The sequence below is a fragment of the Miniopterus schreibersii genome, assembly GCF_964146895.1.
Source record: "Miniopterus schreibersii genome assembly, chromosome: 2".
Taxonomy (NCBI): domain Eukaryota; kingdom Metazoa; phylum Chordata; class Mammalia; order Chiroptera; family Miniopteridae; genus Miniopterus; species Miniopterus schreibersii.
The window spans coordinates 133,431,011-133,453,350 of record NC_138102.1 but is presented as its reverse complement, the minus strand read 5'-3'; the positions used below and the strand labels follow the sequence as shown (position 1 = coordinate 133,453,350).

Sequence of the window (22,340 nt, the reverse complement as noted above, 5' to 3'; positions counted from 1 at the left end):
ACATGGATCAGGTATTTATGTTTTATTTCCCTCCATGAAATACCTCCTTCCGATGAAATCACTGCTGGGCTACACTGAGCCCCCTAATTCTCTCTCTCTCTCTCATATGTGCGTGCACACACACACACACACACACACACACTCAAGTTCTGCCCAGGAAGGCATCCTCCAGTTTTCTTATGAGTCAGTTCCTCCTGCTAAAAACTATCAAATGCTGAAAAAAATTTTCAGTTGAATATTCTTCTTAATGTGCCCACGTTTCCCTCCTCTAACTGGAACTCTCAGCACCTAGCTGGAACGGATCTGTCCGCAGGAAGCAGGCAATGATTCAGAAGGTGTTTGTTCCGACTGGGAACTGGCTTCAAAGCCCCTCGTCTCCGCTCCAGGCTGCAGCCCCCTCCAGCCTCCGCTCACGGACCAGGCGCCGGCCGCCGGCCTGCCTCCGCGTCAGCAACGCGCCTGCTGCTCGCCCGTGGTGCCGACTGGGGCCTGGGAGCTGGGGGTGAACGGTCTGTGCTGACCCCGCCCGGGCTCGGGTCTGTGTGATCCTGTAGCTTAGTCACAGCCAAGCTCCGGGTCCCCTTCCACTTGCAGAGTCGGAACTTCCAGAGTGGGGTGTGAGAGCACGAGGAGGGGACAGAGCGCCACGGCTCCGCACTGGTGACCACCCCCGCTCGCCGGGTGACTCCCAGCTGCCTCTTCCCCAAACGCCTAGGCACTGCCCGCCCCGCCTGCCCGCGGCGTGTCAGATAGACAGCGAGGCGATGCATGTGAGCGTGGCCGTGTTTACACACGGTACCAAGTTATTCACATGGACTGAGAAGGGCAGTGTTATTTTCACAAAACTGACTTTCCTCCCCTAAGCCTGCAGCCCTCCCCAGCCCTGCCACTCCCGGGCCCCCCAGGCGGAGGCCTGAAGGCTGGGGGTGACTCAGCTGCCGGGGCTGCAGAACCAGGAGCTGGCGAGCGGGAGGGACGCACAGGCCGCAGGGCTCTGCGGAGATGGCCCGGATCGCCGCTGCGCAGACGGATGCCTACCTTCTTGCCTTCTCCATATATCAGAGGAAACTTCAAGTCATCGTCCTCAATGGTTTTGTACGCCCTGTAGGGGGATAAACAACATTCTTTAACAGGCTTGCACCCAATTAGTGACCCGAGCTCTGCCCTCACACTGGCTGCTCGGTGCTTTCTTTTCGCAGAGACTCCATCCGCTCAGCACACTGCCAATCTCTTTCTTTATAAAGGGTGATTCTCCCTACAGAATTGTGTGTGTGTGTGTGTGTGTGTACTTTAACAAACCAGAAAATAACAGAGCTTTATATGCTTGAAGAGGGAAAAAATAAGTTAGTATATTCATAATGAGCAAGAAGGGAGGTGGTTTCTGTCCTGAGCACTTAGTGCCCCTGCGATAATGAAGTGCCCCAACAGCGGTGACAGGGTCCCGGTCATTAATCTGAAACTGAGAAACCACAGAGTGTGAAAATGCGCCAAGCGCAGTTCTCGCCTCCAGGGGTTGTTTACACCAAGGCGGCCTCGTACTGGGTGGCTGGAGAAGGAATATTGACGGCCTGTTTGACCTCAGTGTGCTATTCAAGGTTGGCAGAAAATTCTGTTTCACAATAGCTATTAAATGGCCATTCAAGGCACAGAAAGAAAACGCAGTTTATGCTCCGATGGCTTATTCCGGACATGGGTGTGCAGATGTCACTGCACACAGGTGGAAAGGAAGCCCGTGTCTGGCAATTTTGCTCTTAAGGAATTTAAAAAGCAAGCAAACAAGCATGGCACTGATTACTAGCTGCACCCTGAGCAAGTAGCTCCACCTTTTGGGGTCTTGGTTTCCTCATCTAGAAAACAGGATGTAAATGGCTTAGTACAGAGCCTGGTGCTTAGTAAATACTCATCAGTGGTAGCTATGGCTAGCAGTTAGCAGACAGTAAATACCTGGCATACCAGTTCCCCTTTCTTCAAAATGGGGATGGCATTCCCTATTTACCACCTCAAAGGAGTATTAGGAAGATGAAGCAGAAGCCGGGGTAGGTTCTACTAGGTTAGGTTCCAGAAGCAAGATGCTTTTCTAAAAAAAATCTCCTGAGTGCATGTAAAGAACTAAACTGCGAAATGGCCTCCCAGTCCTGGATACATCGAGGCAGCTTGGAAGTGAAGCTGAAACTCGATTTACGGAGGCTCTCGATATACTAAAGAATGCAGCCCAATTTAAACACAGTGCAACCCCAAAGCTAAAGCAGGCACATCCTTATTTTCCAGGAAGTTATTTAGTTAAGTTGTTCCTCCCCAGGGGTAGGGTGGGCTCAGGTTCAGCACTGCTTTCTGTGCGGCCCTGGGCAGGTAGATTAGCCTCTCTGGACCTCAGGATCCTCATTAATCAGAGAGGGCAAAAACTGGGCGCACTGGGGGGCTGCGGTGAGGGCTGTGATGAGTTAATGAATGTGACAAGCTTGGGGAGTATTTAGCCCCGCACGTGGAACACGCTGAGACCTGGCACAGGATGCTGCTGTCAGGTGAGCCCAGAGGTGCTCTAGAATTGGACTGTCGGAATCAGAACCTCCCACCCTAAACCTACCAAACTTACACAAAGTGGAAACAGCTCCTTAAATGTTTTTATACTCACGCGAACTATTTAAAACACTGTAGTATGCAAGTCACTAGGGAACAAATAGAGCTATTATTAGAACAGACCCAGCTTGGGAATTGAATGAGTCTACAGACCAGTGGTTCTCAACCTTGGCTGCATGTTCAGTCACCTGGGAGGGCTGTAAAGTATCCCGATGCCCAGGTCACACTGCAGAGCAATGAAGTCTGAACCTCTGGGGATGGGACCCAGGCATCGGGGATTTCTTTGGGCTTCTGAGGTGATACCAGTGTGCAGTCGAGTTTGAGAATCACTGCTATAGACCAAGTGTCATTAGCAGACATTCAAATTCAGTTGAGCGATAGCCCTATCAGCTTGACCCTAAAGATGACAGACTGCAGCACTCAGGGGAGAGGAGAGAAATGGCCTGGGAAAGGCCCTGAAATAAGCATACACAGGACTTGGGGAAGGTCAAGAAGGAAATGTGAAGTGAGGAGACAGGCTCAGACACAGGATGACACAGTGGGGACAGTGCTGAGAGGGGCTGGAGCCATGGGATCCAGGCACAGGGGCCCGGAATTCAGTGGGAGGCAGAAGGCAGCAGCTTGAAAATCAATGACTCGAAATTACTTAGAGCCCTGGAGAGACAGGCTAAGAGCACTCTTCACAGGCTTGGAAAGGCAGCGAAGACTCCACCATAAGCCCAGGGAATCGAATCTCCCAGGGCTGAGAATTTCAAGAGCATGAAGTCTGAGTTTCCACAGCTCTGAAAGACAGACACTGATCTTGGAATTGTCACCACAGGATCAAGACAACTGTAAACTCTAACACTGTATTTTAGCTTCTGTTTCTTTACTTTCAAGAACAACCCCCCCCCAAAAAAAAAACTAAAATAAAGGAGACAACTCTGGGTAAGGAAGGGTTATTCTGTTCCTGTCATTGTTGGTTTTCAATCAAATGTGAGTCCTGTCCTGGCCAGTGTGGCTCAGTGGTCAGAGCATCAGCCCTCTCACCGAAGGGTTGCAGGTTCAATTCCAAGTCAAGGGCATGTACTTGGATTGCAGGTTCAATCCCCAGCCCTAGTAGGGGCATGTGCAGGAGGCAACCAATTGATGTCTCTCTCACATTGATGTTTCTCTCTCCCCCCCTCCCCTCTCTCCCTTCCACTCTTTCTTAAAAAAAAAAAAAAAAATCAATGGAAAAAATATCCTTGCGTGAGAATTAACAAAAAATAATTTAAAATGTGAGTCCTGTCCCTTCCCCTCTCCCCCCTCCCCCAAATGACAAGGGTGAATAACTATAGATAAAGAGAGAAAGTACAACACCCTCTCCCCCTCAGTCTTTCAGGGTCCTAAGCACAGTTCATCATGAAGATAGAGGGACTTCCCTCCATACTTAAAAGTCTTGATTAATAAAGAACAAAATACTCAAGAGTTAAAACTGGTAACCTGATTGAAGTCTGTATAAATTAATGCCTGCTAACAATAATGATAGTGGCTCCTACATGCCAAACACTGGGCGTGGGCTTGCGGACAGTGCCTAAAATCGCTCAAAGACCCTGCAGTGTCCTATGTTACAGATGAGGGGACTGAGGCCCAGAGAGGTTGTTACTCTCCCCAGCTCACACACCATGCTAGTGGCCCTCAGGCTGAAATCAGACTTTCCCAGAAAACACACCAAAGAAATGTGATGTCAGGGCTCAGCTCTGGGGATTTCTTAGTTGAAGAGTCTCAAGGAGATCATTGTTGTCCACCTCTCAGTGGGTGAAAAGCAGGCATTTGACGAAGGGGGACTTTTGGCAAAAGAGGAAGGAGAATTTTCCGTATGAGGCAAAAGAACAAAAGGTGACCATGTGTGGACAAAACCAGAGGCTGTTTGTTGTACTACACAGTCTACAAGGGAAAAGAGAGAAGAGCCAGGGACACAACCGTCTGTGCTCTTGACCTGCCACTGCTCCCGGGTGACTGCACCTGAGGCCACCGAGTCCGACAGAGACAGCGGTGCTCAAGTCTGTTCTCGCAGTTTCAAGGGGCCACCCGAATTTCGGACCATCCGAAAGGCCTGCCATTCATACTTCACTGCAGTCCACGTCTGGGCTGTGGGCTTGAGTCTATGCTTCCAACTCAGCCTTGGCTTCCAGCCTCCTCAACGGGGGAGGCGAGAGGACAGGGACAGAGGCTTGAAGCTTGAGAGCACCAAGGCATGGAGCTACTTGTGACCAGAGATTAATGAAAAATGACTCTTCTTTCACATCAGATCCTACGATTTCTGAAATCCTGATTAAATTTTAAAAAATAACTCCAAAAACAGATTACTCACTGGTTGTACAATAATATAACTGGCCAGAGATCATATTCAAATTACTTGAAGCACAGCCGAAAGGCTTAGGAGAAATTTTTAGAATAACTCTTTATTTTGGGTCAATTCCTCTATGAATATTTATGAGGCCAACTGAGAAAAGATGAGTTGAGAAAAAAATGCAAGGCTTATAAAGGGCCAAATTAAAGGGCTTTCTCTCACTCAAGGCAGTATCCTCAGAAGACTGCACTAAACATTGTTTTTTAAGCAGTAGTTTCCCTTGTAATGTTGATTGTGCAAAGCTGAAAAGACAGGGCACCAGCTATCTTGGACGCACGGGAAGGCAAAGCACTGGAACAGACGGAAAGACTACTGAGTCGGCTGTACCCCAAATGCAGGAATCCTCCCTATGGCACCCCTTTATCGGTCCCTGGCCTCTGTCATCAAGTGGACTGTTATAGACAGTCACTGTCCTAGGACCCTGATAGTACCTAATGCCACTCCACTGAAGAGTGGCCCCATCAATTCTTAAATTGACCCAAACAGCCACCCGTTGGTGTGTTTGGTCTTCTGGAAAAACATGAAATAAATCTAGTCTCTCTTTGACTTGAGAAGTCCGCAAATATTTGATGAGAGCTACGTCAAAGTCTCCTCTTTCCTAGTTCCTTCAACTGTTCTTCACAGGACCCGGGGCACCGTCATTAACCATTCAAGTCACCATCCATTAAAATATTTCTTAATCAAAAACCAAATACTGTGGTAGGGGCTGTCTGGTGCTTTGTAGTGTGTCAGTGCCCTCAGAGAATGGCACTCAGAGCTGAAAACACTTGAGATGTAGTCCACATATGAATGAAAGGATTACTTCTTTGATATAGACCTTGTTCCTTTATAAATCACTGCAGCTTACATTTACATCATGTGCATGCACATATGTCTGTGTATGTGTGGTTTAGGGTCATATATTGAAATGATGAGTGAAAATAAACAAAAACCCCCATCAGTCCACGAGAAAACAGGCCTGAGAGGTACATGGTCTCCTCTAGTTTTTACTGACACAGCAGGTATTTTACTCTGAATGGAAAACTCCACTTCCCTCATTAATTTTATCTTGCTGGTTTCAGTCCATTATTCCAACCCACCCAGGGACATCTGAATTCATATCCTCTTATCCAAAATATGAGCTCTCCTTCTATGCTATGTCACGTTAAATTTGATAAGTAGTTCTACTGTCTTCCTCCGAGATTTGTAAAAAATACTAAGCAGAACCAAGTCATTAGGGACCTTCCTCCAGGCCGAGCTAATCAGACAAGGGTGCATCCACGTTTCTCGAAGGCATGTGGATGAAAGTGTGTGCAATTTGAAAAACTGTATTCCTGTCTGGTGGAAAGGCACAGCAGATAGATCCAACAGCAGAGAGTAGACAATGAAATATTAATGTTTAAACGGGGGTAGAAAGGATTTAGGATTTGAAAAGGCTGAAAACACCGATCCAGACAGACTCAGTGTCTATTTTTGGTATAGACTCTTTGGGTATAGCTCTCGGGCCACCTACAAAGCAACTTAACTATTATCCACACAGTGTTTCTCCATCTTATCCCAAGTACTGAGAGAAGAAACTATGAAGTTTCTTACTAAGTCAGTACATGCATGGACACCATTGCCATGATCACCCAGCCTAGAAACCCTGTCACAAAGGGGAGATTACTAAGTGAGCCTGATGGATTAGTGAACCCAAGCTGTCCCCAGACTATTCCACCTCCAGCAGATGCTGCTCCTTCAGACCCGTTCCTCCTAAGGAGAGAGGGACCGATGCTCCTGCACAGTCCTGCCTTCCAGATGGAGACTCTCACTGCAGCTCAATCAGCCCCCTTCTGCTCACCCAACCCCCGCCCCTTTCAGAACATTCTCCCCCTTCCCTGACGTCGTCAGCCTCGGGTCACAGATTGCTTTTCCACTCTTTCCCTTGATATGATTCTCAGGAACTTTATACGTTTCAATGGTGCTTCTGGAACCCGGACTCTGTAACTCCTACCTACTTCCCCTGATGGCCTTCTTCCCTCTCCCTGTCAGCACCCGGCCACGTGGCTGCCGTAGGAACATGCTCCCCTCCTAAGAACACGCTCCCCTCCGAGATGTGTGCTCTGAACCACTTCCCCACTCGCTCCCAGCTGCGGCTCTCAGGCCAGCGCCCCTCCTCGCCTGCCCTCCTAACGGCCTTCTGGCTAGGCTGGCCCCTGATCAGCCTCCACTTGCGGCAGATCTTTTTAATACTTCTCTTGCTAGCAGCCTGCCGTTCCTCACTTCTTGATCTTATAGTAAGAAGGAAACACTAGGAATTGAGTACTTTGTCTATTAACATTACACCAAATACTGTCATCTCTACCTTCTAAACAGATCCAGAATCGAAAAAATTTCCAACACCTTCACCGCCACCACCCTAGTGCTGGCACCACCTTGTCCTATGGACAGTATCGCAGTTGCCTCATTAGGTCCCTGCAATAACCTAGACAAGAAAGGATGGCGCCAGGACTAGGGCGAAGGCAGCGAGGGTGTTGAAAACTGTTCAGTTTTGTCTTTTACCTCTAGTCTCAGAGCAACCAGAGTAATTATTTTAAAATGTCAGATAACGTCATTACCTCCTCTAACCCTCCAATGGTTTTCCTATTATACTCTAAATAAAAGCCAAGTAATAAAATAGCCTTCTTTAAAATCACTCTCCTCCCCCAGATTTCCTATGCCCCTTCTCTGCTTGGTTTTTGCCCATGGCACTTACCCCACCTAACCTTTTAAGTGTTCTGCTTCTTCATTGTATTTTCTCTCCTGCTCCCCTGTTCACCCCCTCCCCACTTAGGTTCCATGAGGACAGAGGTTTTTGTTTCGCTACCTGTGGTATCACTGGTACCTAAAAGTGTGCCCAGCGTAAATGGGTGCCTGGTAAACACTCAACTAAGTGTGCCCATCAGCGACTACTGCGCACCCCAGGCAGTGGCTTTATTCTACCCGCTGAAGTTTCTTGCTCTTTATACGTTTACAAAACGAAAGCAAAGCGCCTTCCCGTTGTCTGTGCTGCCACCTAGTCCAGGTGCCCGGCCCCGCTGCCGCTCACTCGCAGGCGCCCCCTTTCCTGCCCCTGGGCTCGCCGCTCCTCAGTCAGACTCGTTCTCTGAACACGTGAACGCGAGAGGCCCCCACGCAGCCACAGGGGTGTCCTTAGCCTTCAGGGCTCCTCCAGGACGAACACATCTTGTCTCTGCGTCAGTGGTCATTTTTACCAGAAAAAGCTTTGCTTGCATTTTTAGTCTGGCCGAGAGGGCTGCGAGCAAGTCTCCCGCAACCATTTCTCTCTCTCAATCCAGTCATCACTCATCGGGTTATCCGCCTCCTTTGGCTCTCCAGCACCTTGGAGTGTAACCCGCGACGCTGATCTGACGTCTCTCACCCCTGTCCCGCGCTCGGAACCCAACGCGAGCTTTCTTGCGGTTTAACATGCCACAGGGCCTTGTCCTTCCCCCACAGCCTCCCGCAGCGGGCTTCCGGGCCGCTCATCGAAAAGCGCGGTGCTCCCTGCTCATCCCGTGTCAGCTCTTCCTGGCACGGACACAGCACAAACCGAAACCACCTAATTTATTAATTTGCTTCCTTAAATTCTTCCCCCCCACCCTCCACGAACATTAGCTCCTAGAGGCAGGGACTCTGCTGTGTTCTTGCGTCTACACCCGTGCGGGCACATTATGGATGCAGAACAGTTACTAGCTAAATGGGTGGGTGAATGAACGAGGGCTGGCACTCCCTTCTTCGCACACAAGCTTCCCTCCAAAGATGTAACGTAGTTTTCGCTTCCCCATTCATTTTGCCTTAATGATAAGCTTTCCTACGGCAGAAATTCAGGGTTGAATCCTATCAGTGATACCTTGGACTTCGGTTTCATATGAAAATTTTAGGTTCCCTTTTATCACCAACACAGGATGGGGCAAAAGTGGGTTTACAATTATTCGTATGAAAAATAATACTGTAATAAATAATGCAAGAATAAATTCCGTGTTTCGTGTACTCATAACTGTAAGCCTATTTTTGCCCCCCTGTATATGTTAGTAAAGAATCATGAGTTATAAAAAAAATAGCAGCTGTAATCCTCTTTCCTATTACTTTCTCCTGATAATTCCAGAATGGTGGTTTTTGTTGCAGGGGTTCCTTCCTCCTTGTTAACTCCAGTTAAAGTCTATGTGCGAAGGCAACCTCCCAGTTAAGAACATGCTTCCTCGTCTTTGCTGGATTCCTCCACTCCCAGCCAGAGCCCCACTCTGACTTCCTAACCCACGGGCCAGGACCTCAAAGTTCATGCTCTGGCATTATCCACACAGATCACTCCCCACAGTCTCCCTCCTCTCCCAAGTCATGAGCATTAATCAGAAAAAAGGGCAGAAATACCACATGTTTCCCTAAGTCTGAATTTCCTCAGCAATACTTTAAAGTGACCCCCTCGGGGGCAGCAAGGGAGCCGCCTCCTTCAGGACTGCCTGATCCTGCAAATCCACACTCGGCTCCAACTCTGGCCGTGGCCTGGGGTGCCTCTCCTCCCCTGGGGAGCTTCCTTCCCGGATCCCCTCTTCCCTCTGGACGCCACTGCGGCGCGTTACAGAACACCAGCTGGGGCCAGCGGTTGTCAGGTCACGTCTCAGCGCTCACATGAACCGCTGCGTGACTTGGGAAAGTCCCTCCGCCTCCCTGAACCTGCTTCTTGGGCGGCACTCCCCATGGGGGGCTGCAAGGACGAAACGCAAATATGTCTGGGCGAGTCCTTCGTGAAGGATGCGGTGCGATTTAACTTTCAGTTGTGGTGACTAAGGTCCTAGGGGCCTCAATCTTTCTTCGCCACACATGGAGAGCACAGGTAGCTTCTGACCATATACAGGAAGATGGCACATCCCCACAGGAGAACCTTCTTGCTGAGCTCCCAAAACACCCCAATTCATACTTTTTTGATGGCTGTTAAAGGCACAGAGCATGAAGGACACCCATGCAACTTATCCAGGAAAGCCCGCGGTTCTGCTCTACAGTGAACACTGAGTCTCTGAAGGACTTTTGGAGCTGACAGTCTCAAGGGGGTGCCTGTGGGTTGGTCTGAAATAGTCAGAAAAGGAGAATTTTCCTGCTCAGCTAGAAGCTCAGAACCCCTCTAGGAGGGAGGGAAAAGCCACAGGAAGATTCATTTTCTTCCTAGCAGAAACCAAGTCCACGGCAGACGGAGGCACGTTTCATGGTGCCTGAGCAGGTTTGGGGGGGCAGAATCATCTAGGTCTTCGGTTCCCACTTCTGCCTTCCAACAACCGAGCCTTAGCGGAAGCATGAATCCCAGGAGGCCAGGATAGACCACCACCCGGGCCTGGCCGGTCAGGAACAGACACGGACATGGAGCCCAAACGCCACTAGTGGCTTTTAAGAGCTTGGCATGACCCCAAGTAAGCAATTCACGGAATCCACAGAGGGGCTCCCTGACTTGCCTCTCTCCACACCCGCCCTCCTCAGACCTTCCTGGAAAAAGCAACACAGGATTGGCAGGCGCCTCCCGCTTCCTTCTGGCCGCCATGGGAATTTCAAAGGAGTGAAGCCCAAGGGCTACCCACAGAGCTCAGTGCGCGGAGGCCGCCTCCTGCTCCGTGACGGCCGCAGCTGGCGGCCCCTCTTCTCTCGCTGCGTGAGTATCTGTGCACTCGTGTTTCCTTTAAGGCGACACTAAAAGATTTTGGTATTTTATTAAGTCTTACCCTTATTATTATTTTTAATGTCGTCATTCAGAGGCCCTGTTTTTCCTGGCTTCAAAGACAAACAGTTAAGAAATCCTCAGAAATTTCTTAAATTTGTCTTTGGATCAAAAATTTTTAAAAAAATTTTATTGAATTTCTTGGAGCAACATTGGTTAATAAAATTATATAGGTTTCATGGGTACAATTCCATAATCCAACACCTGTATATTATATTGCGTTCACCACCCAAAGTCAGGTCTCCTTCTGTCACCACTTATCCCCCTTTACCCTCTTCTACCTCCCTCCACCTCCTTTCCCTCTCATAATCACCATATTGTTGTCTGTGTCTATGAGGTTACTTTTTTTGTGATTAATCCCTTCATCTTTTCACCCAACCCCATAAACCCTCTAGCAGCTGTCAGTCTGTTTTCTGTACCTATGAGTCTGTCCCATTTTGTTTGCAATGGTATTTGTCTTTCTCTGACTGACTTATCTCACATAGCATAATATTCTCCAGGCCCCTCCATGCTGTCACAAAAGGTAAGATTTCCTTCCTTTTTTACTGCCAAGTAGTATTCCGTTGTGTAAATGTACCACAGCCTTTTTATCTACTCATCTATGGATGGGCAATTGGGCTGCTCCCAAATCTTGGCTATTAATGCTGCAATAAACATAGGGGTGCATATATTCTTTTGAATCAGTGTTTCGGGTTTCTTCTGATATATTCTCAGTAGAATTGCTGGGTCATGAGACAATTCCGTAATTAATTTTTTGAGGAAATTTCATTCTGCTTTCCACGGTGGCTGCAACAATCTGCATTCCCAATCAACAATGGTGCAATAAGGGTTCCCTTCTCTCTTGTTTGTTGATTTATTGATGGTAGTCATTCTGACAGGTGTGAGGCGACAACTCATTGAGGTTCTAATTTGCATTTCTCTGATGATTAGTGATGCTGAGCATCTTTTCATGTCTACTGGCCATTTGTATGTCCTCTTTGGAGAAGTGTCTATTTGGGTCCTTTGCCCATTTTTTAGTTGGATTGTTTTTTTGGTGTTGAGCTGTCCAAGTTCTCTACAAATTTTAGATATTAACCACTTATCAGATGTATCTTTAGCGAATATGTTCTCCCATTCAGTGGGTTCCCTTTTCATTTTGGTGATGGTTTCCTTTGCTGTGCAGAAGCTTTTTAGTTTGATGTAGTCCCATTTGTTTATTTTTTCTTTTGTTTCCCTTGACCTAGGAGACATATCAGAAAAAAATATTGCTACAATAGATGTCTGAGATTTTATTGCCTATGTTTTCTTCTAGGATTTTTATGGTTTTGAGTTTTACATTAGAGTCTTTATACATTTTGAGTTTATTCTTGTGTATGGTGTAAGAAGGTGGTCTAATTTCATTTTTTGCATGTATCTGTCCAATTTTTCAAACACCATTTATTGAACAGACTATCTTTTACCCCAATGTATGTTCTTGCTGCCTTTGTTGAATATTAATTGACCACAAAGGCCTGGGTTTATTTCTGGGCTCTTTGTTCTATTCCATTGATCTGTATGTCTGTTTTTATGCCAGAACCATTCTGTTTTGATTACCATAGCCTTGTAGTATAGTTTGATATCAGGTAGCATGATTCCTCCAACTTTGTTCTTTCTCAAGATTGCTGTTGCTATTCAGTCTGTCGTGGATTATATAAATTTTTGGAATATTCTATTTCTGTGAAATATGCCATTGGTATCTTGAAAGAAATTGTGTTGAATCTATTGATCTTAGATTCCTGGAGAAGTTTCCCTGTGAGGCCAAGGCTCCACCAACAAATGCTACTTTGTTTTTTCCTTTTGGTCCTTGGAATGTTGTTTAAATTAATTGAAGCCTATAGGCCCTAAGCTCTTATACAAGTTGATGTGCTTTTGCTAATGCAGCGCAACAGTCTGGATTGAGGCACAAACAGTATGCATGAACTGTAAGAGTGTGACTGATATTTGGGGTTAGCATCTCAGCATGCTTGAGAGTGGCTTCAGCATGCTGAAGAGCGCTTATAGGTGCAATGTAGCTCGCTTGAGTATGCCTGGATGGCTGTGAGAGAAACAAATGAAAGAGGGAAACTTTTGGCTGTCTCTCCAGGAAAACTCTTTCCAAAATGAGACCCCAATTCTATTCCCTGACATCACAGTTGCCCTTGAGGAAATCCCCCAATTAGTAGGGTCAACCCATAAGCCCTAAGGGATATGCCTTTGTGTCCCCTTCCTCCTGTCAGCCTGCCTGAACCAGGTCCTGCCTGGAGTTTTGGGAGCCGTCACCATTCCTCTCATTTGGCCTAAAGACTCCTCTTCCTACCACAAGCCTATGGATGATAGCAAGAGGCAAGAGAGCTTGCCTTCCAGTCACTGGTCCAAGTTCTCTGGGACAACAGACTGGGTTAGAGCAGAATTCACACTTTGTGACCCATGGTAAGAAATGTATCACTCTTAGTGACCCAGTGTAAACACAAACACATCTCAGAAACAATATTTATGCTTACCATGTGATACACACTTTGATATTTTTTTCTCCCTATGCTACTTAATTTGTTTAAAGTGCTCAACTCCATACTCTAAATTGACTTCACAACCAAGTAATGGGTCCCTACCCACAGTTGAAAATTTGGGTAGAGGAACAGAACCTGCTCCTAGTATATGGCTCCAAATCAGGAGCTCAGGGTTTGACCTGATGAGAACAATGGGCTCTACTGGATTCATTCGTGAATATTTACTGAGCACCAACTATGTGCCAGGTGCTAGCACAGGTGTTGGGAAAATATAACATAAACAAAGATCATCTCTTGACTCATAGGCCCAAGGTTAGCAGTGGAAAAAGATTCACCTAGAAGAAAATGCTTTGAATCAGTCTTTTGAAAATATAATAAATCATGTGTGCATATAAAACAGAACCAATAACATTTCAAGATAAAATATTCTGGATGACTTTCAGGGAAATTTCAGATTTGGAAATTATTTCTGATTCAGTATCCACTTGGTGTGCATTAGCACTTGGCTAGAAGGGCTTTTTCTTTTAATCAATAACATTTAGATCTCCCACAGGTGTGAATCAGAGATCCTTACTTTGTAAGCACACAAATTCGGAATTATTTCTGCTTTCTTAGGGACCATTCATTCTGAAACAAACATGAGTTTCATTTACATTGGCCTTTGTATTGTATGAGACCAAATCAATATATACAAATCAGGAGATAAACCAACACTGACCCCCTATCCACAAATGGTGGGGAGAAAAGAGCAGATAGACTGTCCTCTACAAAGAGGGTTTCACTGCAGAGGCCAGTTCCTCTGCACTGGTCTTGCCACCCGGCCTCACCAAGCTAGTCTCACTCTGGCAGTAATGATCGATGTTTGCATCCTGGAGCACCAAGTCCTGCAGTATCCCCTGGGAGAAGCCACTCTCATGCATGCTGAGGTGCTAACCTATGCTAGCTTGGTTCAAAACTTCCATTCAAGTGCCCTTGAACTGGAAAAACCACAGGGGGCAGGGCGCCAGTATCTCAGAGTAAACAGCCATGCCTTTTCCACTCTTCTGTTTTATCTCAAAAAGGCATGAACATTTTATATAAGCATACACATAATCAATTTATTTCAACACAAAAGAATATCCTCTTCACCCCCCCCAAATTGTAAAATAGATGTTTATCCTGTGGATTCCCATACTCCCCTGTATCTTCTGCTAACCCCCACATTACTTGAGCCCCGGGGTAAGAAGTACAGGCCTGGGCCATGGTTGGCACTCTTTACCAAGGGGAGGAATTCTCAGCTCCTGTGCCATGGTGGCCCTACTGCTGTTTTAGACGGCGGACTGCAAAGGCAGCAAATGTTCAATTTCCTGCTGCCACCTCCCCCCTAGCACTTACAGAACTCTAATACACCCAACGTGTACTGTATACTTGTTTTGTTCTAGGCACTGTTCTGAACACTTACATTTTTCAAACTCACTTCTTATGAAAATCTTGTAAGACAATATTAACATTACACAAGTAAGAAAAGGAGGTCACACAACTAGGAAAAACGGGGCAAGCTCACTTCCAGGTCCTCCCCAAAGTGCACTGTGCTCTTAACCAAGGCCCTCTGCCCATCCTTGAAGAGCTATGGGTCTGTGGAAATACAATAAAACGCATGCTATGCAACAGGAATGCTCAATTTCTACTCCTCATCCTCAGAGGAGAGCATAAAAAACCCCTGAAGTCTCCTTCACTCCCCACCCCAGGTTTTCACACTAAGAAATCCCACAGAAGTTCAAATAAACCACCTTCTCAGGCTGTTTCTTCTCTTGACAGCATGACAGGTGCACAAGGTCATTGCAGAACTGGGTTTAACCTGAGGCTTGGCTTTCAAGTTGTTTGGTCATTAATAAGTTACGACTCTAACGCTTCACACTTAGGTGCCAGTGTTTCACAGGGTGATCAAGGCCACCTGGGAGGATTAAGCAAAATGGGGGAGAGTCTCCTCTGCTTGGGATGAACAGGGACAAGAAACCAGCACGTTAGATGCCCTGGGAGCGTGGTCTCCTGACCTACCCTACGTGTTTACCTTGTCTCTGGGACCAAGACCACCCAGGCTGGGGGCACAAGCATCACAGGAAAAATGAGAGGCTCAGTTGGACTCTGACCCACTGGTGGCACCTAAATTTTATCACTCCTTATTTTCCACTGCTAGTCTGGGTGCTGGCCCCCTCCTGGACACAGGCCCACGCAGGAGGCCAAAGAGGTTCCCAAGCAACAGCAGGAAGACAGCAGGCTGCAAAAGTCACGAACCTGTGAGAGGCTGGGCTGTCCAGTGCTCTCTGACCAATCACTCCTGCCGGCTGCTGCTCACGTCCGGGGCTGCCCAAGGTCATTGTGTGTGGATATACAGGGGTCACCCGGGAGGCTTAAAAAATACAGCTTCCAGGACCTCGGGGATTCTGGGATGCTTTCCATAATCACCCCGACGAGAAAGCTTCACGTGGGTAAGCACTTCTCTGCGAGTTCTGGTATAAGACTGTAATCGTCCGTGTCTGGCCCTGTCCTGCACCTGGCTGGGCAGGCACCGTGGGGGCAGGGGCGGTTTTCATCTCTGTTGTATCTCCAATGCCCAACACAACCCCGGCTCCCGGTTAAGACTGATAACCCCCCATCAGCAGAGCCCTGCGCTCTGCCCTGTAGGCTACTGAGCATAACACAGAGCATTCAGTTGACGGGCTGATTTAATCCTGGTGGAATCGGAGCTGAGGATTTGGCAGAGCAACAAGATGAAGAAGAAAAGTGAATGTGTTTCTGGCATTTCCGGTTCTTTTGGAAAGAGCTGCATTCAGTTCTTCAGCAAGGAACAGAGAGCCTCACCCTTGCTCTGCAGGAGTCCTTGATGTGCTTGTCTGAAGGTGGTAGGATGAGATCCTTCGGGGTTTGAAGGGGTGCTTCTCCAGCTCTCGGATGTGGGTTCCCAGGCGAAGCAGGGGTGTTTAAACCGGCACCCCGGCTGATTCTGAGGAAGGCGCTCCCACAGGCCATGGGGGGTTAGCACCTTTGGGGGATGCTCAGCTCGAAACAAGCAACACTGGGTTCTCCTTTTCTGAAACCCGGTGGACAGGGAAGGGTGGCCGGGAAAAGGAAAAACTTTACCAAGCTCTGGCAACAGTGACATTTTGTAACTGGAGGAATGTAGGTTGGACACAGGAAAATGTTTCGTTGGCAGGGAGCGTACCTGGAAATCTGCTGGAGTGCTGAAGCACTCACTTCTCTGGAATTTCCTCAGAAACCGGATCCTATAAATAGGCTGAGGACTGGACCGTATGTCCTTCTAATATACTGTCAGCTCCATAGTTCTGCCCTGGTGTGTGTCACTTCCATACTTCACAGAGGTGCAGAGACCACATGGGTGGGACACTGAAACTATGTCCATCATTGCCATCTTACGTGGCATTCAAAGTTCCCCCGGAGCTGACTCCAATCTGCTGACCTAGCTCGACAGTCCCCATCCTGCCGTGTTGTTTCCCTCCACACGTCACTAACGTTAGGAGAGCGCCAGGACCGTTACCTAGCTGAAGCAGAGTGTATAAGTGTGTAAGGGGTTAAAACACTGAAATACTTCCGTGCTGGCTGGACCTGAGCCTCCCCTGACCCCACACCCCACACCCCACTCGCTGCTCTGAACCCTCCCCTGGAACCCGGGCGAAGCAGGCGGGGGGGGGGGATAGGCACTGCTTCTCGGACCTGCTGCAGCCCAGCTGGAGCCCAGTCCTCCATGCTGATTGTTCATTTTTTTTCATATTTATTTTATTATTGAAAGTATTACAGATATCCCCAAATATTTTCAATATTACCTCTAGCTTCCATATTCCCCAAACACTCATCTTATTGCCATGCCTCTGGCCTTCTTCTGGTGCTGTGCCCTTTGCTCAGAATGTCCTTCCCCCTACCCTCAAACCTCCTGAACTCCTCTCATATTTCAGACCTTTGGTTCAAATACAAGCTTTTTCCATGAATTCTGCCTCAATCCCCACCTCCCTCTTAAAAACAATCATCAGCTCTACCACACCCACATGGCCTATTCTTTAAACCCCTTTTTATAAGCCCTATATTCTGTCTTGTTTTAGTTACTTAGTCACAAATTCCAACACATCTACTTCCCTTGCTTTTGAAATGTTAAGAATAGATTTACAGGTAAAATTATATGCTCCATACATTTCCAGAAAGCCAGCTGGACCAGCTAGCTGATCATCTCTCCAACGCAAACACAGTCCTATCTGTTAAGGTGCCTCCTATGTGAGGACATGCATTGCCACTGAGGGGCTTGGCATCCCAGATCTGTGGCTCAGGAGAGCGAGTGACACCTTAAAAGGTCCAGCAGCTAGGACTCAGAAAGGAGATAAAAAGTCAGTATACAGACCCCAAAAACTTCACAAATAAACAAAAACAAAAACACTGTACCCAGCAGCACCCAGGGATAGAGGGGCTGGGTCAGGACAGCCTCCCAGTTGTACAGATAGCATCTCTTCTCGTAGGTAAAACCCCTCCTGGCGAGCCAGCAGACAGACCTGCCAAGCAGAAGTGGTCAGCACACCTTGACCTTGCTTCAAATTGCCCCGTTTCTTTTTGGTTTCTAGCCTCTCATTACTTTGAAAAACAAGCATCTCAACACATACTAGGTTTAAACCTCCTGAGGCAAGATCAGATCTTGCTGACCCTTCTACTCTCCATAACATCTAATGACTATATCACTAGACACATTTATTACGTGCCAGGCTCTGGTCCATGCACTTGGCCATACTAACTCAGGACATCCTAGTATTAGGTATTATCATTAGCCCCATTAACAAGTGGGGAAACTGAGGTAGGGAGAGGTGACATAATTTGTCTAAGACACACTTAGGGACTGACCCAGCTGGCAGCCTGGCTCCAACATGACTGTTCTTAACTACTATTCCATGTCCAATATGCAGCAGGTATACAAAAAGGGCCGCCAAATATAAAACGAGTGCTCCCTGGGTTCCTTGGCTAAAAGGACACTGGCTATTTTAACAGGGATTTTTGCAAGCACTTGACATCCTAAAACTTCCCTGGAACGCTTAGAGCCAAGTCACCCCCACACATGGACTGTACAGCCCCAACAATGGTCACTGGGCAAGAGCAGCATGGAGGCTCTGCTCAGGGGTCTATTAAAGTCACCCCCACACATGGACTGTACAGCCCCAACAATGGTCACTGGGGAAGAGCAGCATGGAGGCTCTGCTCAGGGGTCTATGAATGGGTACAGACAAACGCCATGACTATTCAAAGGGTCTAAGGGCAAAAGAAAGGCCTGGAGGTAGTTTGGCCACTTTAGGAATGAAACATTTACAGTTATTATTAAAGCAGAGAGAGGAGAGTGGACCATGAATAGGGAGCAAGCTGGCTGGGCACCGCTTTTCTTTCTCCTCCCTGTGGCCTGACAATGCCTGTCTGTCTCTGTTTCCAGCCCTTTGTAAAGACCTCAGAGCTTCTACCGGCCTCACAGGCAGAGCGGCAGGGAGGAGGGCTGGGGAGCAAGGAGTCATTTATCACTGTCAGGAGATGTGCTGCACACAGCAGGGCGGGCTTTCTTCCCTGCTGCTCCTGCAGCTAGAGCTGCAAATCTTGAAAAGATGCAGAACATGCACATCGCAACCAACCATTCATCATCTGGGCTCCGGGAGCCCGGGAGAGGCCCCTCCCCACAGGAGGCTGAGGGCTCTGACTTCAGCTGCAGGAACCTGGAACACAGGGACTTTTGGGGGGCCTGATCTCTGTCCCAGCCAATCCCCATCCTGGACAATGAAGTGAGGTTTAGGGTTAAAATTCTCTGAAATGACCTCCTTCCTCTACAAAGTCAGATTTCCAGATTGCTGCCAAGGTGGCTCATAATCACTGAATTATGAAAATACAAGTGGCTGAGAGGAAATTAATACCAGGTTTAACTACGGAAAGGCCTGCTTTCTCGTGAAGTCATTATAAAATTAAAATGTGATATTTCTCTGGTGAGTCTGAGAAGCCTCCCCGTGAGGTCTATGGCAAGACAGGAAGGTCGGGATTCGCACCAAGGCGGGACTGAGAAATCCTCCCGTGCCCAACACTGCTAGTCAGAGACATCTGCAGGTACGTTTCCAAAGATTGGGTTAGAAGTGATTAAAAACAAAAAGAGGGAAGAGGAGAGGGTATGAATTTTCCAATTACTCTTTAAAACTCAAGAGTCAAGCTGTTAGAAAATGCAGGTTTTCCCAGTAAGACTAATAATGCTGAGCTAATTAGACCCACAGGCATGGCCAACATATAAATTCAGGTCCAAAAGAGGGACACTATCCCTTTAAAAACTGCCTGGGGATCAGTGGAAAAGCTAATGAGGAGCGTCAGTTGGGGCTGCTTTATTAGGTGGCCCTCTGGAGGTTAGAGCCTGGGGTTTCTGTAACAGGGCTTCTGTGCTTGATTCAATAAATCAATTTATATTAAATGCGGTGCGGCTCTGGAGCTGGCTTCATAAAGCACTCTGTGGCGCTTCTCAATCTGCTCAGCCACGTCCCTGCAGCCTGCCCGGCTGCGCTGTCAGAGGGCGCCGAAAAGAGCAATAAAGAGGAAGGTGGAAGCTGGATCTGCAATATTCATAAAGCTCGACCCCGCAGCTCCAGGCCATGCTTGGGCAGCTCCAGGCCATGCTTGGACGCTGCCTCCAGTGAGTTTCTCTTCAGAAAAATGCCTGGATTGTTGGTGAGCAGCCCAGTGCTGTGGGGCTGTGGCTCTCCCCACCCCCCGGAGCTGGGCTCCAGGCTGCAGATCGAGAAGAAAGGTCACCCCACACAGAGTGGAAAGGGCTGGCGGTGAAGTTGCTTTTTAATCCAATCCTCAGGGTATGAAATACTCTCCAAGAAGTAACAGGAGGAGCAAGAGGAAGAAAAGTGCCAACAGCTGGCACCCATTTAGGAGGCAATAGGGAGGCTAGGGCGGGGGGGGGGGGCAGGGGTGCTGCTGACCAGGGCCAAAGAAACGGGTCTTCCTTCAGGCTGACCAATGAGTGACCGCTGGGGACGAGTAATCCCTAAACACGATGACTGATGTCCTGAACACCTGAAAAGTGTTCACTACAACCCCCAGGTGACTCAGACTCTAGCAGTCGTGGGGCCAGAAGCCAGAGAGCGTGGCCACACCATTCCACTCTCCTTGGTTGTGCTCAGCTGTCCTTTTTAAAAAATCCTCACTGGAGGATGTTTAAAGAGAAAAAGAGAAACATCAAAGTGAGAAACATTGATGGGTTGCCTCCCATACGTGCCCTGACTGGAGATCGAACCTGCAACCTTTTGGTGCATGTCATGATGCTCCAATCAACTGAGCCACCCGGCCAGGGCAGCTGTCCTTTTTTTAAACTCTTTGCCGTTGGGATGTTTAATTACAGCCGGCTCCTTGCATTGTCCTCCACCCCAACCAGACCCACACCTGTATGTTACCTCAACTGCAGTATCACCATCCCTCCAGCAGAACTTTTTGTGATGAAGGGGATGTTCTGTGACTGTCCAAGTCAGGGGCCACTCGCCCCATGTGCCTACTGAGCAACTGAGATGGGGATAGTGCAACTTGGAAAGCGAATTTCAATTCTGTTTATCTTGAATTTAAATTTAGAAGGCTGCATGTGGCTAGTGGGTACTGAGCTAGAGAGCACACAAAACCGATTTCCTTTGCCTTAATAAAAGTAGTGAATGCTGAAAGGAAAAAATGGTAGTAGACCCCACTCTGCTCCCAGTGGAAAATCCTGATTTGCTCATAGCTTTAAGGGAAATGCAGGAGGGAAAATTACCCCGCTGTGTCATCAAGTTAGAATCACACAGAGCAAGGGCCGCTAGAGATAAAAATGAAAGGTCACCATCTCTGGAATCTTCCTAATGGAAGCTGTCTTTTCCAGAAGCTCTGAAAAGCAGAGCAGAGCCCATCCCCCACCAGACTCAGAGGTTAGCAGCCAGGGGCAAAGGAAGCATTTTACAAATAAATGAGAGACCGAGGCCCAGGATTTGCCCAAGGCCCCAGAATCTTGGCAGAGCCAGGACCAGCACCAAGAAGCCCGTCTCCCATAGCTGTAAGCTGGTTAGAAGCCAGGCCCTCTCAAGTTTCAGTCCCGCCTGCCCCCTGAAATAAGACCATCATAACTGTTAGAAAGGCTTTGCTTAAAGAAAGAATTCTGGTGTGCTTTACTCATAACCAGAACCATCTGGAAGCAATCTCGCGTTCACACGATGGACTTCTCTTCCTCTTTGGCTCTCGCTCTCTCTATAAATCCCATCAGCCCAGGAACAGCTGCCGGAGCTGCTGGCCCGACGCCAGGGGTGAAGAAGCCGCAGTCCCCTCCCAGGCGAATGTCCTCTGGGGCCCCGGGCTCGCTCGTCACCCCATGTGGCCGGACAAAGAGCACAACGAACACTGATCTTACACGCGAGAGCAAAGCCACCAGCAGGCTCAGGAGTGAGGAGCTGGTGCCACAAAGCCAGCTATGAGAAACTGTTGTTTCAACTCCACAGCAGAGCCGCTTGCCAGCAAATGATGGCCTGAGCGGTCTCAGGGGACTGCGGGTCAGCACACGGACCTCACAGTGCCAGCTGGTGTGCACCACGCAACTGCAGCTCGGCACAAAGGGCTGGGGGGCAGGGCGCCGGCCTGCACTGAGTTCAAGGCTGGGATTCTGGCCCCAGGACCGAGGACACCAGGCACAAACGGTGAGAGCCGGGCCACGTCAGGACCAACTCGGTGCTGGGGGTTCTGTGAAGAAAAAATGCCTTTGTAAAATCAAACCACTGGGCAACCTATCTGAGGAGAGGGGAGAAGGGAGGTGGGGCAGCCAGGGAAGAGACTGATTTCATTATGAAGGTCCTGGTGACAATAACCTTTCATCCTCTGTACAATCTGGGCCTGCCAAGCTGCTCCACAGCCTCCGAGAAAGCGGAGGGTGGCAGAGAAGGGATCCCGCCAGGAGGCAACAGACTCATCCTTAATTATGAGACAAGCTTCCCGGAGCTGGCATCCTCTCCCACACTTCCTCCCGCTGCAGACACTCCACGGAACGCCGGCACGACGCTCTTTAATGAGAGCAGGCAGCTCTCCTAAGCACCGAAGAGCTGGTTCTTTGGGGATCTTCCCCACCATGACACCCCAAAATCAAAGGCTCTTCGTGATGAGTGAGAAGCGTCATGTT

General features: G+C 48.2%; 1 protein-coding gene across 4 annotated transcripts in view; it reads right to left on the bottom strand.

Annotated features, from left to right (window-relative positions):
• The window catches only part of PPM1H (protein phosphatase, Mg2+/Mn2+ dependent 1H), a 270,856-nt gene that overhangs the window by 69,995 nt on the left and 178,521 nt on the right, over positions 1-22,340 (bottom strand). For all 4 annotated transcript variants that reach the window (XM_081129750.1, XM_081129752.1, XM_081129753.1 and 1 more), the window contains exon 7: positions 1,039-1,102. In XM_081129750.1, coding sequence (XP_080985876.1) covers positions 1,039-1,102 — 64 coding nt within the window. The remainder of the gene's footprint in view (positions 1-1,038; positions 1,103-22,340) is intronic.